Source organism: Pangasianodon hypophthalmus, chromosome 20 (assembly GCF_027358585.1).
Source record: "Pangasianodon hypophthalmus isolate fPanHyp1 chromosome 20, fPanHyp1.pri, whole genome shotgun sequence".
Lineage (NCBI taxonomy): Eukaryota > Metazoa > Chordata > Actinopteri > Siluriformes > Pangasiidae > Pangasianodon > Pangasianodon hypophthalmus.
The window spans coordinates 16,710,571-16,730,161 of NC_069729.1; the positions used below are offsets into that span (position 1 = coordinate 16,710,571).

Consider the following 19,591-nt stretch of genomic DNA (forward strand, 5'->3'; position numbering starts at 1 on the left):
GTTAAGGATTGACTTAAGGGTGCTGGGTTTGCACCAAAAAGAACAGCACGTCACACCGTAACGATGACAGTAACATTAGGGAGTCTCACCTTCGTGCAGCGGGATGAGAGAATCCAGGGTGCCGAATATCTGATTGAGCTCGTGTTCCGTCATGATGGAGAGCTTCAGCATAGGGTCATGGTAGGCCTGCAGTTACATCACATAAGTATTAGCCGGGCTCCAACTCTAGCACTTGGTAAAGCACTCTGGAGCTGTCTTAGCTGGGGTGGAATTATGAAACCGCTAAGAATATGACCCAGAAAAGCATGTGCAACTAAGGGTCATCTTATCCTTAAGAAAAACAGATCAAGTAACACTATGGAAAAGACACTTCAAAAGTACAGCGAGACAAAACAGAATTACATGATGGAATTTTGTAATGTTCAGATTTTATATATATATATATATATATATATATATATATATATATATATATATATATATATATATACATATATACATATACACTGTATATATTCTTATTTATATTAGAGGCTAACATGTCTGTAAGCGTGTTCTCGTGTGCTTCCTTGAATCCAAGTCTTCCCCTCAACCCCCCTATGGAGCGTGTGACTCTGTGAGCTGAGGAGTAATCGGAGCCAAGGTTCCCACAGAGGGGGTTTAACTCGGTGTTTATATGGTGCATGAAGTGAGGAGGAAAAGGCCACTAATTGGAAAAGCAGAGCTAACCTTTTTGGCCAGCTTGAGGTCTTCAATCAGGTCCTGCTCTCCTTGAGACAGCTCAAAAATGGCCTGAAGGAGAAAGAGGAGAGGCAAGCTTGGTAATGGCATTCAGAAATCAAGCCTAGAGGATAGAAAGCTCCCAACAATTGAAGGTTCACTTTATGAAAAGGTGCATGTCAGGAAATGATGAAGATATATAGATAAGGCAGCACAGGAATCATATGATTAATAAGGGGAAAAAAAGTTCAGAAAAACAGTTTTGTGTAATAAAATCTCATTTAAGCTGCTTTGCGTACTTTTGCATACTTTGAGTGTGGGATAGAAACCCCACAGGATCCTCTTGACCTTTGAAACACTGAATATTTCCCTACAGACAGCTGCTCCCTGTTATCCACACCGCATCCCTGAGACTTTGAAGTTTGTGTGGCCACAGAGACAGAAAGAGACTCGATCTGGAACAAAGGTGGGGGCGTGGGGTGGGGTGGGGGGGTGACACGAACGGGCCTCCCATGTTTCAAGCAGGACTAATTTTTACTACCAAAAAAGCAGTGGCTAATGCTTAGACAGCTACGATTACATGCATGGAAAAGTTAAAAGAACACAAGGGAGCAATGAGGAGAAGTTTTTAAAACCCTCAACGCCCTCCCCCACACACACACTTCAACAACTGCTTGGTTTCAGCCTACCGTGTGTTTTCCATGTGAACTTGCAGGGTATAATTTGTATGGGGATTAGTGAACTGGAACTCAGTGTCAGTGTCAGCCTCCAGGGTTTACTGTGGGGGTTTGTATGTTTCTGCTTTGTCTGCATTTCATCTCTATTTTTTTTTTTTTTTTTTTTTTTGAGAATGTCTTGTTTAACCGGCCATTAGGAATTCAGTGCTTAAAAAAAGAACCTTATTCTGTCTTGTATGAAAAAACAAATAAAAATATATTCCCATTTATTCACACGAGTCTCTTCAGAAGTTATAGGAAAACTACACTGATGAACCTAATGTTATTTTGAACAAACACTAATTATATTATCAGAATTTCTAGCTCGTTATTATTATCTTACTGCCTTGTCTTACCTCCTGCCTTTTTATCTCTTTCGAGGACAGCATCTGTCCCAGTCCTACATCGAAGGTCTCGCTCCACAGCTTGCTGTCTCTGCGCTTGGTGTTGGCCGCCGGGGCCTGTCTGCTCCATGGCCGAGGAGGCATGATCTCCGTCCTGCTTTCACTGCGGAAGCTGATGGAGCGCTGCAGGGACAGGTGGAGAGAGAGAGAAAGAGAGAGAAATGTGAAAAAAAATGAGGAATTGTATGTGGCTTTCACTTCAATATAAACACCTTTCACATAATATATCAACAGGGATTAGTGTTACAACATCTAATGTACTGTCTCCTCTACTGTGGTGATATAACTCATCATACATTTAGGTCACATTAGTAAGAACATGGTCTGATGTTTCGCAAAATTCTGGATGAATTTCTTGCTCATCGCAGCTTGGGCAACTCGGTGAGCTTAGTCAAAGACAGTACAGGATGCACATAAATCTGCAGAGAAAAATGTCCAGGATTGCTGCAGAAGGCTCATGCAAAAAATGATAGATAACATGAAGATCAAGGCTGAATGTTCTTTTCTGGTTGATAAACAGCCTGCTGCATCAAGCAGCACATTAATAACCAGATAACTATCGCAGTCAAGGAATAAATGGCTCTCTGTGTTTTGGTTTGGTTTTAACTCTCTCTGCCAGTTTGCTATGAACGTCTATCAAAACACGGCGCCCGCTTCCTCCAGCCTCACAGAACAATGGCACGAGTGAGGAGCTGGCGAGAGCCAGACGGAGTGAAAACACGGGAAAGCCTGTGATGAATCACCGGCCTGTTCTTAATGCTCCGGTCACACTCGGCACACAGAGACGCTCTCTGCATCCAGACGTGCAAAACCAAGCACGGCCTGTCTCATTTCCTGTCCCGGGCATTGGGCCTGCTTTTCCCAAGCCATACACTTTCCCACTTCTGTCGGCTTTTTCTCTTTCTCCTTTTCTTTCACTCCTCTCTGAGCCAGATGGGCTGGGGCATGCCTAACTTCTCCACAGCCCCTACTCAATCACACAGCAACAGCTGCTACCACAAGTCTGGCTCGAGGGCTCAAGCAGAGCTCAGCTCCAGAAACATAAAAAAACAAGCCAGAACCTTTGAATAATACAAAATTTAAAAAAAAAAAAAAAAGCTGGCCGAAGATTTCAATTTGCAATAATTAATGAGTAGCTCCTAGTAAGGACAGTAAACATGGAAATCCTACTAGGGGATGAACATGATATTCTTTATCATGTTTTATGTTACTATTTATTACTAAATATAGCCCAAACCCACCTACTTTCACAGGAAGAGGCCATTTGACTGACAGTCCAAATGACTAACCAAAAAAGTTTTGGAAGTATGTATACATGGAACTGTGGAAAGCCAGTCAGACTCCAAACTTGAAGATTTTTAGATACTCTATGGGCTGAGACTATGTTCACAATAGCAAGAGACAAAGTAATAGGTTCTATGCAGGTTTGCAACACCTGCATCCACCATGATTTACATAACAGCGACATCTGAAATGAGATTAGCTCAATTTTAGGGCAAATTACGTATGACATGGTGGTTCAGCTGGTATTGCTGCCACATCATAGCTCCAGAGTGAGTATCTGGTTCGATCCTGAGCTCGGGTTTTTGTCTGGCTGAAGTTTCACATGTTCTCTCCGTGTCCACGTGGGATTCCTCCAGGTTCTCTGGTTTCCTTCCAGCTCCCAAAAAAATGCCAGTAGATGGACTGACTACTCCAAATTGCCCATCGGCATTAATGTGTGTGTATGAATGCATCAATCCAATGGTGCATACAGGTTGTCTTATATTCCCTGAACTCCCAGCTGTCATGACTAGGATAGCGATTCTGATTCAATTGTGTTTGGCACGCAAAAATTTAAAGAAAACTTGTAACAGCTGCTTCATTTTTTCCCCAAGTTTTGTTACATTGTAAAAATGCATCCTGTAAAAATATAACATCTGTAAATTGTACAGTAACCTACCATTTCTTACTGTAACTTTGAAGCAGCTGGGCAGGCCACGCTCTCAGACACAACCTGGAGCAACACTAGCTTATAACTGCAAGTGTAGTACTGTACTGTGTCCACTAACACATAAACAAGTGCAGTACCTGCAGTGTCTGTCCGATACGCTTCAGCGGGGCAGCTTTCACCGGCGGGATGAGGTTAGCCAGCGACGTGACTCGAGACAGAGGCTTCGCTCGCTTGTTGCTAGGCTCCTGCAAACACACAGAACAATGTCATTAGGAAATAAATGTCACCACACAGTCAAGATGCCACATCCAGAGAGTGCAGAACAACCTTCTAGTTTATCAAATATACTGAAGCCTGTTACACTGCACAACTCTAAGTAGCCAGGTTCTTATTCATGCTTATGCCCTCAAGGATATGGGACGTTAGTTAGTCTAAATAGTGGCAGAGTTAAGAGACTCTCGGTGGGCATTCACGGCAAGGTCATAAACCCCTCCAAGGATGCTGAAGAGATGCCAGACACACCATGTCAGTCAGAAATCACTGCTCAAGGTGACCGACATTCACCGCATTCTGCTAATATCACTGTTTTCAGGACAAGGAAAGCATAAGCTAGGGCTGCCTACTCCGTCTTCACGTTATATTAGACATTATATTAATTTCATACCACAATTCTTAATTGTGGTTGGTCAGAAAGTATTAATTGACTCATTTTCTATCATTCAAATCATTTATATTAATGCACTTGTTCTAAAACCATTAGCGTTTCTATACTCAAAATTTACGAAGGGTCATGATTGGCAGACAGTCCATATGAATGGATTTAAAATGTAGAATCGTTGATATGGTGAAGTTTTTGGTGAGGAGATGTTTATAGCATGTTTGGAAGGAGTCACCAGTGCCAGTGCTTTGTAACAGTCAGAGGTAAAGCTGCAACCTTTGTAAGGTTTTTCTGACATGGAAAAGTCTTCAGGATGGATTTGTTTTATCTTATGTTCAAGAGAGAAAACAAAGAGAAAGGATGTTTGTAGCTGCTATAACATAAGTGATAACAGGAACCACCATTAAACACAGCTATAAATGAATATAAAGCATGATATATCATTCTTTAATAAATAAATTGTAATTGTTAATACATTGCATTGCATTTTAATCCTTATACTGTATATCTAATAAATTAAAAAAATGTATATTCTAATTCAAACAAAATAAGTCATTTATGCCTAAATCCTCCAAACAGACCTCATGAAAATCAGTCACTCCCTCACTCCAACATCTCAGTGACTTGGTTTTACTTATTCTCTTAGCAACACAATCACCCTTAGTGATAGAACTATTTATAGAAATCATGTTTTTAACTGCTTTGTTACACTGTGCGACATTACTGCAGCTCTTACATCAAGACAAGCGTCTCTCAGAGCCTTCTGCATGTCCACGAGTGTCCAATATCTAAAATGTCTGCAAGGCTTTTTAGCTGTCACTAATGCATGCAAATGTACAATTACATGCATGTTTTAATCACATAGAGCAAGCGTAGATATCAGTTACACCTTCCTAATAGGGAGCTCTGATTAGGAGTGGGTGTTTCGACAAAACTATCATCATGGAAAGCTTTTTCCAGTGCACGAAATGCATCGTGATACTCAGGTCTCGCAAAAGCATAAACGCCCGGAAAACATGAGTGCGACAAAATAAACTGAACTGAAATTCAACAAACTTTTTAAAACCTACTAAATGTTGTTTAACAAGGAAAATGAGAATACCAGCAAGCTCCAATCAGCTACTTATTACGAAGGCTGGGCAATATGATGATGTCATGTTGATATGGTGATAAATTGTGTCACAAACTGAGATAGCAGGAATCACAATATCTTAGATAACTTTTTTATCTATATAATAACAGTTATAAACTCTGACTGAAAGCAGCTTATTAGCTGCTTAGTTTGTTAGTTTGTTATATTGTGATACATATTGTGTATTGCAGAAATATCTTTAAGTACCATGATATGATATTTTCGTCATATTGCACACCCATAATTAAGTGTAATGGCTCAAAAATGTCAAGCAAAAAAATGGTGATGCAATTTATTGGTCATATCATATCGCCCATGCACAGATGCATACTTTTCTCTTTTATCCTGATGTTCAGAATCAATCCAGAAGCTCCATTAACGCAGTCCTAAATGGTGTTAAATGTCTGAACGTCTGTAACAACTCGAAAGATATTTGGATGAAATGTAGTAGGGTTTTGCAGGACTTAAAAAAGAAGCACACTTATCTTGCCAAACATTTTAGCAGTTGTAAAATAACAGCCTTGTACATATATCTTAGTGGGGCAGTCAATCCAACAGAATGAAGATGAACTGCAGCACAGATACACACCTGACATGAGATGCAAATCACGCTACCTTTATAACCCGCAGCCAACATGACCTTGTGCGTGTAATTTAGAAGATATAGAGCTGAATTAGACACCCAGGTCCAGGTCATAACTCACGACAAGCACTAAATCCTGACCGGGCTCTTTGCTTTAGCCTTGGAGTCTTTCCATACATATATATGTTTCCTTGAGTGTGTTATTAGCCTGTGATTTTTTTTTTGTCATTTGTAGCTTGTTAACACAACTCCTAAATTTTCCTACATTGAACTGATCAAGGAACATCATGTAACATGGAAAGGTCTGTTATAACGTAAGCATAGCTAATCAGTGGATACTAAAAAAAATAATAATCTCTGAGTAGTCTACCATGCATCCACAGTGAGGGTCAACTCTGGAATCCTCATCATCTTCCCCATTAAACAGGAAGACTGGATTCCACACAGAGCCACAGACTTAATCAGAAATTCCAGCTTTCCTAATTAGCTGTTTAACCAAAACGCACTGTGGTAGGACCACACCTTTAGAAAGACTAGAAGCATTTTAAACTGAGGCTTTTTAAGTACCAAAAAGTTCCTATTTTATAAATCAGAAGATACAAGAACATAAACTTTTACCTAGAAATCCAGACTCTATGAATATCCAAATGTAGAAAGTCGATTATGCATGGACTATATCTGCAGTTCCTGTTATCACTTACATTATAGCAGCTAAACAGTAGTTCCATCACCAGTCTCTCTTTTTTCTCTAAGTCAATAAGCCAAAAAAACACAGCTTGTTATGTTAAAGAGAAACAAGAAAGTGCACAGTCCTCTGTCCTGAAGACTTTCCATAATGTGGTGGAAAACGTACTGATTGTTAAGCACTAACATTGGAGACTCCTTCCATAAATTTTAAGTATTTGCATCCTAACATTAAAACATCACCATGTCAGCAGTTACAACATGTTTTTTTATTCTGTTCATTTTTAAACTTGGATTACATCAATCATTTGGCATTGAAATCCAAGCGAATGAGCTGTTACTGTAGAAACGATAATGCATTAATATAAACCTGTGATTTACCTTGTGGCTGAAACTGCTGTTATAGAAAACTAATCAACACCTTCTGACCAATCAGATTCGAGAATTCAACAGTGCTGTAGTATAAGATGCACCAACACATGGATTTTCAATACGAACTGTGAGATTTTCAGCATGTGTGTTTTAAATGAATGTGCAAATGGATTTAATCACAAAAATTATGTTTTATAAAATTTGGTTTTAAATTATGTACACTGCCTGTGAAACCACTTCAAGTTCAATCTAAAATAAATTCCATTTGAAAAAAAAAGATGCTTGCTCCATTTCCTGCGAATTTCCACTAATTTCACAAAATGAGATCATCTGATGATTGTTAAAAGGGGGATGGGTATGTTTGTAACAGCATGAAGCACAATCTGAGTTTTCCACTTATCTGAAACGTCCCATCTTTTTCCTGTCTGACTAACACTTTCATTGGGGATAGACAGAGAGTGCACAGATACGAACAGGATTCCTAAAATAGAACATAGAGCACTTGCTGTACTCAGGATACCCCATTGTTAAGCAATTCAACTGAGTCATTAAGCGTCACCCCCAACCACCCATACACGCACGCACGCAAACACACCCACACACACACAAACACACTCACCAGTTCCCAGAAAAGTTTTCTATTCATCACAATAAAGCCAAAGCTTATACTAGATTATGTTAATTATAAATTATGTTTAATTAAAATTTGATATTTTTCACTGCCTTTAAGACATTTTCATGAAGGCTTTTAGTTGAAGTTAAAAAGTGTAAATGTAAAAAGTGAAGTTCATTGTTTGTATCAACATTTTCTGAATCTTGTACTTTTTTAATTGAAAAGAAGAATTTTTTACTTAAAATTAAATTATTTCCACAAACAAGCACTTTACATTTACAGCATAGGAAGAAGCAGTGAGGAGCTTGGCCTCTAAGCTTCACCAGTTAAACAAATCAAAACTATTTAAAAATTCTTAACACTTTTCCTGGTCACTGTGCTATTTCATAGTGTTAACGTCTTCATTATTATTCTAAGATAGGAAAAACTGTAAAAAATAAAGACCTTCTATGAGGAGGTATCCAACCCTTTGACTGATAGTGTACATACTATTTTACAACAGCACAGCGGTGAGGCCAAACACTAAGAGAATTTGCCTGGAGAAAAAGCCTTTTCACTTGAGAGGGAAAGGATGCAGGAAGTAAAAATAGTATTCATCCCCAGTAGCGATTAATTCTGCTTTGTGAAAGCAGGTGAACTTTTACACTGTGAATCCATTAACCATCATGAACCATCATGGTTCAAAGATGGTCGTTTTCTTTCTGGGGGAAAAAAAACAGAGGAACTGCTAATTATTAAGAGACAGTTGCACTAGAGTTTGGCCTTTCTAGTTTCTTAAAAGTCGCTTATAATTTGTCTCTTGTAGTGACCGCTACTGTCATCACTTGTGGGCATTCACTGTCCAATGGTGTAGCAGATTAGCAAATTATGCTAACTACTAGCTACAAACAATCACCAGAGGCTACAACATTCTAAGCTTAATTTTTTTTTCGTAATGTCTCTATACACATTTAATGAGAGATCATATATGCTGGGATAAAATAAACCAGCCCCTCCAGGATTTTGTGATTGCTTAAATTAACGCAAAATCAAGCAAACTCCGCAACAGTCAGAGGAGCTTGCAATTTTTCAAAATTACCGTAGATTTTCTGCAGATTTGGGCCAAAACACGTTGTGTAACATCAGCACAATGTGCATTCAACCAAAGCCCTCTTCGATTCATGTGCGTCAAACATGAGTACAGCTATCATAGAAAGTGAGTACATATGTCTGGTCACTAGTAGAAGTTTAAAAGAAGAATCCTGTGCTTGCAATTTCACCAATTCAAGTAATTTTCTGCAAAAAAAAGCACAAAAAACTCCGCAAGTTGCTTCACAAAGTTTGAAAAAACCCGCAGCAAAATCAAGCTTTTTTGGCCACAACAATCACAAAAAAACTGTGAGGGACTGATAAGTCAGTGGTTACACATTTTGCCATGCTCTGTGTCATGCACATAGTAAATGCTCACTAGTGTGAACGTAGGAATAGTCTTCAAGTTAGAAAGAAACCAGCAACAAACTGTAGGCTCTTATTTTGATAAATTTAACAGTGCAGCATGCAGTGTAACAAGTTTTCTGTATACAAGCGAGTGGACACAAACAACCAGGACTACTCTACTCTTACGAGCAAACAGTAACTCTTCCACAGCAAGGCACCTGTGGAATGCTGCCTGGACTGAAGTTTTAATGCCCACCATAAAACTCTCCGAAACCAAGGGACACCTCGTATTAATGTGCGTGTGGTCAAACCGGACTTGTGCCCTGAAAAGCATTTGACTAATGCGTCCGCAGAAAACACTGCTATAAAAACCTTGTGACCAAGTCAAACAAAGCAGCAGTTTGGCACAGGATCGGGGTTCGAAACCATTCCGTGTGGTTACATGGATCACAGACGGGCTACCATATGTGTTTTCACGAGAGGTTTGGCCTGGCAACGCTGGTATTAACATGAAAGCTGAAAGAAGACGAGTGATTTTAACCAGGCTCTTTTTCTGCTGAAAGAGGGAGTCTAGCTCTGTGTGGGAACAGATGAATCATAGCAGCAGCTGGGTGGAACGCCACCAAAACTGCTATTAGCCAGCAACCGGGAACAAACTTTTATTTTCACACATATGTGCGAGAGATAAAGAGATTATGATGATGCATATATATCAACAGCTGACAACAAGGATGTTCAATGAAGCATAATTTACAGTGAAGAGCTCTACTTATTCAAGTGAATGAACAGGTGAAGAAGTTTCTAGTATTGGGTAATGAGGAAGTCTGTGTACTAAAAAGTTTCAGCCGAGGCTATATCAAGCTTTGTGGCTTCCCTTGCGATACAGTAGCAGCGGATGAACAGATCTGATTCTGAAAATGCTGATAAACACCGGAGGGAACTGAACATATGAACAGCTCTTTGCACAGTCATCACCCTGAGGAGATGTATTGTCATTGTGGTACACAACAAAGCTGTGTACAGAGTGCCACGCCATGACTCACAACATATTTGGCACAAACGCACGTCTAAGATTCTGTCCCTGGTGGATTACAATCACCACTTAGACCACAGCGCTGTTAAATTCTCGATTCTGATTGGACCGCTAATTCCCAGAGACTTGTAGGGTGAACTCTACACATAAACAGATTTAAAAAAAATTGTGTAATTGTTGATATGCTGAAGTTTTCTGTGAGGAGAAGTCTATTTAGCGTTTATGGAAGGAGTCTCCAGTGTCAGCACTCTGTAATAGTCTGAGGTAAAGGTGTAACGTTTCCAAGGATGGAGAGCTTTGCGGTTTCTCGGTAATATGACAAGCTGTGTTAATTTGTCTTTTAAACTTGGAGAAAGAAAAAAACAGAGGCTGTAGCGGAATGAACATTGAAAAAAAATACATTCGAGGGCAATGTAATGCGTTTATGTTTATCAGTTTCATGAATTGATACATACAAAGTTCAGAAACTTGACTTTTCAAAGAGTTCATGACACTTCATGAATAAGAATCTGTAAATGTTTTTGAAATAAGAGTCAGAAGAGTAGTGGCATTAGCTTGAGCAGATGTTTTGTAGTGTTAGCTAGCTATGTTAGTTTGCTATATTTAAATATTTTTCAAGCAGCTCAGTTAAAACAAGTGATTGAAAATAGCATTGTTATATACATTGTATGTATATAATGTATATATTCATTCAGCATTGAACAAGTATTACTGATTCTTTGCAGTATAAATAAAGTATCTCCTTTGTCGCCTATCTAGGCATTTTGGATGTAAATCTACAGATACACTTACGGCTGTGTTAAAAACATAAACCCACTGTGCATCGTTCAAAAGAAGGATCAATTCTTCAAATGCTGATGTGACTTTTTCACTCTTTCAGCTGCTTTTAAACTAGAGCCTTTAAACTAGATTATGACACTGTGGGCTGTAAAATCAATGTGACTGCAACACAGACAGACACACACACACACACACACACAGCTTGACTCTGAAAAGTTTTCACCCCATTCTTTAGTGGCAGGCCGGCTCTTCAGTGTAAAGTGATCCGGTGATCAGAGGGTGATCCCCCTGTGAAGGCCTCCGTCGGCGCACTCTGAAGTGTCTAACGACAAACTCACATGTTCAGACAGACGTGAGGAAGCTGTGAGTGCCTTGTGCACCAGCCCTATTCATCTACAAACATGTCCCACAACATCACACATGCCTGAGTCAGGCTTCAGTCTGAATACTAGTTTTTGTTTTCCATCAAGATTCAGGACAAATATGTGCCAAAGCAGCAAACAAAGCAATCTTTTCTTTTGACCAGTTTCTTGTTCTTGCTGACATTATCACACTCGATGATATCTATCGTGTACTGTTTGGTCGATTTTTGTCACACCTTTAGCACAAAGACTCTGCTGACTGATCAATATTTCTGCACGACGCTCAATCAATCAATCAATCAATCAATCGGACATGACACGTTCTGAGCATGTGAGACGTTCAGGTTCTGACGTATTGACTTCAAGAGACAAACTGGTGGAAAATACGTGGTCAAGGCTTTGAAACTGGGCCTTGAACAGCAAGTCCTGCTCTGACCTAAAGATGGCCTCTCAACTCCAGCTCACTGTAAACCTCAGTCCCACATGAAAAAACATCTGGCTCAGCTGGGTTCACACTGGCTCTCCCAAGTTAGTACTCAACTTGAACAGTTAAACAGGCATAAATAATATAAGCGATGTCATGATAGGGTGAGACTAACTGATGTACCTATTAAATGTTAAATATAACAAACCAATGCATCAAATCTGTGCACCAAATCTTACAACATAATCATTTCCTGAAATGCTGATCAGGCATAGCATCAGATCCATGTTTTTTTTTAAGAGCTGATTTGTATAAATCATTCTCACGCACGAATGCATTTAGGATCTATGCAAGAACATGCACAGTTATGTAGCATGCATGAAAATAATCATCATAACGATGCAAAATGAGCTCTTTTGTCATTTAATCGGTCAAACAAGGACATCATTTTCATTGATAAATATCACGCGCACGCGCCCGCACAGCGATTTATTTTTTATTTGCATGATGATTGTCGTCGTTTTCTCTTTTAACTACAGCCCACCTCGGCTTCTTTGCTCGTGCTGCTCACCGTCTGCACCTCGAGCGAGCAGTTCGTTCTCTTCACCACCAGGTAAAACGGGTAATCCTTGGCCACCATGCTGTCGCTCTCGGTTGCCGCGCCGCAGGGACCAGCGGCTGGATGAGGATGAAGATGAGACGGATGAGGATGAGGAGGAGGATGAGGAGGATGAGGAGGAGGATAGTCGCAAGCCGACCTCCCAGCCACGGTGCCCGCCAGCTCTACGCACGAGGAATCGCAGCGCTCCTGTGCACACACACCGGCCACGAGAGCATCCCGCGCGCGCCGCCGCAACTCGCCGCTCGCGACTACACGACTGACTGCCGAGAGCGAGAGCGCGAGAGCTGTGGCGCGTGCGTGTCAGGCTGTATGTGGGTGTGTGAGTGAGAGAGAGAGAGAGAGAGAGAGAGAGGCAAAGAGGCAGAGAGAGAGAGCGCGAGCGAGCAGTTAAAAACTCCTCCTCAGGGGTGCACGAGCGCGCCGCTCACTGGAGCCAGTCATTTCGACTTCTCCTTTCCTCTCCTACGCTGCACACACACACACACACACACAGCTGTGCACTAACTTCCTACTGCATGAAGTCTGAATGCAATACAAACATCCTCTAAAACGCTGAAAAAGATGAAAAGCAGCCTAAAGCCTAAATGATCATCAGTAAATATCATTTCCTCACGATAATCATCTGTAGCCAAAACTAATCATCTAAACTGTAATGTTAGTAAATAACATAGCAAAATAGTTCCATGACCATGCACATGTCTGTACTGAGTAACATACTAAGAACTGTAGTATGCATGGAATTTTTTTTTTTTAAAGCACACTTTTCCAGACCAGTTTATGAACGTGGGCGGGGTTTCATGCTCCACCCACACACTTTATAGACTTTAAAATATTTCTAGTAAATTCTAATGTACATGCAAAAAAAAAAAAAAGTTTTAGCTTTCAGCACACACATGTAAGTCACATGAATGTCAATATTTTCTACACAAATCATTAATAGTATCCATTTCCACCTTATGGCTCGGAAGTGGGCGTGGCCAATTTACTTAATTGGTGAATGTAGGTTGGCACCTAAATTTCCTCTAGTGATCAAACTGTTGTAAGCTTACACTTTGGTTTAAAGTACCTAAAAGGAAATTTCCTCCCTGAATGACCTGCATATATACTTATATACGTATAATTAATGCGTGATCTTCAATCAAGCGAAGGATTTATGTTATGATTAAATTCTGATTTTGACTTTCATTGACAAGTTGGTCTTTTTCCTCGATGCTGTTCGACTACCTTCTGATAGTGGTGCAGCAGGATTTAGATCTTGTTTAATCTGTACCGAAAGAAAGTGATGCGGCCACGCTTTAGCCCTTTAGTCTCTCCAGCTCTCTCACCTCCTCATCAGAATGCTCTGCTCAAACAGTTCATCTTCCAAAGCTTCAACTTTCATGCTAAACCTGCTGTCAATTCCATCAAGACATCAAGCTATCAAGACATCCATGTCAATGTCATCTAACTAGCCGAGCTGAGTCTCTGCTGTAAATTGGCACAACTGCGTTATAAAACTGCAGTGCGTTCTGGTACTGTGAGTGCCGAGTTTGAATCAAGCACTACATTTACGTTGGATTTCTCATTAATATGACGTTGAACGTCAGTGAAAGATAGTTTTTAGGCGGTGCTGTGGCCTCAATAGGTTTCAAAAGCCAACAGCTCAACGTCAGTAACGTTAACAAGCAATTTGATGTCAAACTGTTAAAACACTTGGTCAAAATGTCCAAACATAAACAGTAGCCCAGCTGCTCCACATGTAGATGGAACTGTTTGCCAAAACACCGTGTCCTGATTGTACAACAGCTGAAGAGCTTTTGTTTGTAGCAGAAACCATTCGCCCCACCATTTCAATTTCCACTGTTAAACTGACACAGACTGTTTGGACTAGAGCATACACACGTCTTCCGGCTGCAGAGTCTAATAACTTCAGTGTGTGCAAGCTGGAGAGTGAGACAGACAGAAACCTAGGGAGGGAGAAGAAATAAAACTTGTGTCCATTCATTCACCATACTGTCTTTTTTCCCTCCCCAAGAAAGATCTCTTCGCTGCCTTAGGGCAAAACTGCACTCTGTGCCAGTCGGGGTGTTTTTTTTTTTATGATTTGTTAACTGTTGAGAAGGATTGAAAATAATCCCTGTCCCCAGATAGCCCTGCACGGGAGCTCCCGCTCCAGCCACAGGCAGCAGGAAATCGGTCAGAGTTTTAAGAGCCTTTGTTCTGGCCTGAGGTTCCTGCCATTGTGCAGATATCAGGCGTTGGGGAAGTGTGCTGTACTTAGTCAGGAGTGTGTAGGAGGAGGTCAGGCTTGGTCGCTGGAGCCCCCGGGCAGCTTGACGACTGTAAACAGCCAGTTCTGACACTCTGTCACTCAGACACCCTTGCACAGACAGCAAGAAACAAAAGGCACTTGGACCTGACCTGAGGACAAAAGCGAATTATGGGTCTCTGGATACTTTGCCGACTCTCGGCTGTGATCCAAATCCATTTCCTGAGCAGGGTTTTGTTATAGATGTACTGCTGTTAATCTGAAACTGCTTCACCAGCATCATTGGTGGGACCTAATTCTACATAACAACCAGCATATATGATTCAGAATTACCTTGCTGCATTCCTTGCTGCTTTGGCTTTCAGTAATAATCCCCCACCGTGGGCAAACTTAACCACACTGACAAAAATCCCCTTCACAGAAATTGCTGAACTACTTTGTTAATTTCCATTACGGCGAAAAAAGCTGCATTATGGTTAAATACTGTGGTCGAGGTTTAGGTTTCACAAGGAACCTCGCATTTCTGTTGCGTCACCTTTCACTTTCCAGTCAGACATACAGCTGAGCTATATGTGTGTGTGTGTGTGTGTGTGTGTTGTGGGCAAGTGGAACTTGAGCGACAGTGTCTAAAATTAAATGATGATGTTGCAGAGATACCATTTCAAAAAGCCTTGCTTATGATTTATCAGATGTTTTCTGAGAAGTGCCATGAAACAAAGAAAGTCTGGCGTGTTCAAAGTTCACAGCGGATTTTGGTTATTTACAGGCTGTCCATCACACAAAGAATATGTGAAAGCGCATGTTTTGTGGTCGCCTGTTCAAACAAAATGACGACATGCTCCAGCAATCTAATTGTTGATATGGTGAATCACCAGATTTTCTGTGAGGAGATGTTTCTTTAGCGTTTTTGTAAGCGTCAGTGCTTCAGAACAGTTAGAGATGAAGCTGGAACTTCAGGAAGGAATCTTTCGGAAGGAGTATGTTGCACTTTGTGGTTTCTCACTAACATGACAAGCTGCACTTTTATCTTATTCACTTAATTCAGGACAGAGGGAGAGAAAAAAATGATAGGCTGTTATAACATAGTAATAACACGAACTAACTTGTTTTGAGGACGTTCAAACATGAGAAATTAACTAATATCTTCGATACTTCACTAAGCTACTACAAGTTTTAGAAGAGACTGTCTGAAAAAAAAGAAAAAAAAAAAAAAGAGTTTTTGCTCCCTTTTTTTAAATCGATAATGGCCAGTTGCTGAGATGAGCGGTATTATCTGGAGATGTCGATTTCTGAGAGTGACTTTTCGGAGCTACCTTGCCCTCTCCTCTCCTTTCCAAAGTCCCTTTTCTAATTCATGTCGTACAAGTTTTATTCAAATTTAGTAAAAGTATACTAATGTATACATGGAGATAAGTACACTAATAAATAGGCATCTTCTCAGGCTTTGTGTAATGGTTGAAAAAACAGCTAGGAAAATATTCAATATTTTTTTAAAATATTAAAATAATTGTTGTTGTTCACTTCTTTCGGCTGCTCCTGTTAGGGGTCGCCACAGCAGACCATTGGTCTGCATATTTGATTTGGCACAGTTTTTACACCGGATGCCTTTCCTGACACAACCCTCCCCGATTTTATCCAGGATTGGGACCAGCTCTGGGAGTGCATTGTCGTGTGTAACCCCAGTGGCCGGAGTTGGTTCCCTGGCCGGGAATCGATCCGGGCCGCGGCGGTGAGAGCGCTGTGGCCTAACCACTAGTCCTCCAGGGACCAAATATTAAAATAATTGTACTTCGTAAATTGTACTTTGGAGTCTATTTTTGAAAATAAGTCAGAATTATGTCTGAAACGAGTGTAGAACTAAAGATAGTACACAATTTGTATAGACAGCATTACCTCATACACTAAAAGTACATTTTAAAAACGTACCAAAGTATACTATATTTTTTGCAAGGGTTGTTTGGAAATCGAGCTTTAGTAGGATTACAGGAAAATGCTGGATGTTCATGGGATCATCATTAATGGCATCTTGGCGTGTCTTGAGCAAATGACTGCAGATATCTTCATGTTCAACTGAACCACTATTAAGCATCTCTTCTTGTCATACCCCAGTTTAATCTGTCTGAATTTATGGAAAAAAAAAAAGTAATCTACGATACCCTTATATAATCAAAGGGCACATGTTATAGGATGACTTCATTCCATGATTTATTTTTGGATCCTCCCTATGAAACACAAAATGAAACAAAGCTACAGGGTCATAAATGCAAAGCATGACTTTTCTCTAAAGGCCGAGGTCAGGTTTGATTTCAGTGAGAGGGTATTGCTAACCTTGAGCTTCCTCATGTGGAAGTTGTTCTGGTTTTAGTAGCAGTGCTGTAATGGAAGTGGTTGCTGGTTTAATTAATTACATTCCTCTGCTCCTGAAAGTAAAACCTTGTGGTTTGCCTGCTCTGTTGATAAATACAAAGAAGTAAAATGAAATGTACAGTAGGTGCATGAACCAATAATGCAAGTTGACTAAAAAAAATAAATCTTTTGATGTGAAATACATATAAAATGGTATTTAAACAAAGATGTTTAAAAGATTAGTTGCTAAAAATAAGGAGAAGATTTAAAAAAAAAAAAAAAATACTCAGGGGCCAAATAAGGAAACTGAGTTACATAAAGGTCTGGCGTAAATACAAACATGCATCAGATCTCCAATGGAGAACTATTGGCTTAGTAGGTAGATGTGGAAATGGTGTGTGTCCACATTGAGGAACTAAAATCATCTTAGCAGTGATGCGAGTCAGTAAAAGTCGTAAATCTTGTGTAAATCTGACGTAGGATGAGTTTTCCACTTCACCAGCCTGACAGTGAAACTGCCTGCTCCGTGATCGGCTCAAATCTAAATGCTTCAGTGGTTAGAGCGAGAGTGTGCGTGTGTTGGAGACAGAAAAAGATCTGTGTAGAGGAGGGTACAAAAGGAAAATGCCAATTCCTTAAGGACATTAATTAGAGGCACAGCATGCAAGGAAGCCACATTTAACTCTGTGTGATCACATTACATTCAGGCTTTGTGGATGGAGGAGTAATGTGGGGATGTGCTCCATATGTGAGCTAAATACACAAACAAGGGCACGAAACCTCAACCTTTTATTATTACATGGTTCAGCAAATTCATGACTGCATCTGGACTAAGGTCAAATTCTGAGTTTTTTTTTGGCAAAAAAATGGGTTACTATTATTTATGTCAAGCAGTTTTATACCAAAAAAAGTATTTAAAAAAGATAAAGTTGACGTTTGTATCAACTCTGCGCTTAAAATCAATGTCTTAAAATCACAGAACTGTGAGATAAAATGTTCTAGTCCATCTATCTAGTGAGCCAACAATCAATAAAAACCACTAGAGATTTCTAGTGGTTCCTAATGGATTTACATGTGTTTCTGCTGGTCTGTAAAGATAGTACAATGGAATGGGTTATTCCTAATGGTTCCCGATGCCTTACCTATTTTTATTCTGATGGTATTCATCTAATCATGAAACAAGGACCTATTGGTTTCTGAGTAACCAGAAAATCCCAAATGGAAATCCTACAGGAATCTGATGAAAACCATTAAACCAAATACATTACATTACTAGAAAATATCATTTTTTTAAAAAAAAAGTTTGATTAATTGATTAAAATGTTGAGTATAAAAATCTAAATCTTGACATGCCGTACCTACTTCGAGTTTAATGAAAGTCAAAACCTAGAACTGTCAAAAAGAATTCGTTAAAAAAATCGTTAAAAACCATTAGAGATTTCTAGTGGTTCCTAATGGATTTAAGTGTGTTTCTTGTGGTCTATTTAATGGAATAAGTTATTCCTAATGGTTCCTGATAGCTTATCTCATTTTTTTTTCTGATTAAAGAAGGCCCTAATGGGTTCTGGTGGTGTTTCTAATAACCACAATACCTGTAATGGAAATCCTACTGGAATGTGACTGAAACCGTTAAGCCAGTTCTCATTAAAGTCCGTTAAATGTCCTTTAAATCACTGAAAGTCCATTAAACTATCAGAGATTTTTTTTTTTTCAGAAATTGATTCCAAGGTCTGGAGTTCTTAAAACGGCGATTGGTTAATACTAAAAAAGGCTACGTTACCAACCATGTATTATGACTCAATTTAGTAACATGCACACACGCACACACGCACACACACACACACACACACACACACACACACACACACACACAGTGTTTGTGAACCAGTTAGCATAGCATAAGCACATAAAACAAGTGGCGAGATAAATGCTACAATACCAAACAAGGTAGAGTGTCTATGAATGAGCTCTAATGTATATTATCCTTCTTCTACAAGTCTCCTGTGTTAGCTACAAAGTGTGGTTGACAAATTAAAGGGGAAAAAAAAAAAACAGGTTGTGCTCCGTTGTGCTGTGGGGGCATTTACTTATTGTCCTGGCATAGTTTGAGTTCACTTGTCCCCTTTGAGGGATGCATCACTACAAATCAATACAAAGTTTTTCTGACTGATCGCCTTTATCCTACGATGAAAAAATTCTATCATGATGGGAGTGGTCTCTTCCAAGATGACTCCGCCCCATTCACAGGGCAAGATGGTTCGCTAAATGGTTCAACACAACTGAACACATATGAGAAACGACTGAGGCCTCCAGTACAGTTCCAGTGACATTTAGAATCGACGCCAAGGAGCAATGAAGCTGTTCTGGCAGCTCGCGGTGGCACTTTAATGTTAGTTTTTTCCTTTAATTTGTCACCCAGCGATAGACTCAGCATGGGACCCTACTGGGAACCCCAGAGGAAAAGGTATGTTTGACTTACATGGCAAACAACATAAACGATACTGAGAGGTTGGCAATCTGCTTTGTGTCTGCAACCTGTGGAGCA

At 39.9% G+C, this 19,591-nt stretch overlaps 1 protein-coding gene across 4 annotated transcripts in view; it reads right to left on the bottom strand.

Moving 5' to 3' along the window:
- arhgef3 (Rho guanine nucleotide exchange factor (GEF) 3) overlaps positions 1–19,591 on the bottom strand; it is a 90,212-nt gene that overhangs the window by 11,284 nt on the left and 59,337 nt on the right. For 2 of the 4 annotated variants that reach the window (XM_026932691.3, XM_026932693.3), the window contains 4 exons: positions 3,911–4,018; positions 1,793–1,963; positions 730–792; positions 90–186 (listed from right to left, as the gene is read on the bottom strand). In XM_026932691.3, the coding sequence (XP_026788492.1) occupies positions 90–186; positions 730–792; positions 1,793–1,963; positions 3,911–4,018 (439 nt within the window). Of the gene's footprint in view, positions 1–89; positions 187–729; positions 793–1,792; positions 1,964–3,910; positions 4,019–12,374; positions 13,085–19,591 lie in introns of those variants that run through there. The other 2 variants (XM_026932694.3, XM_026932692.3) reach the window with 2 other exon arrangements.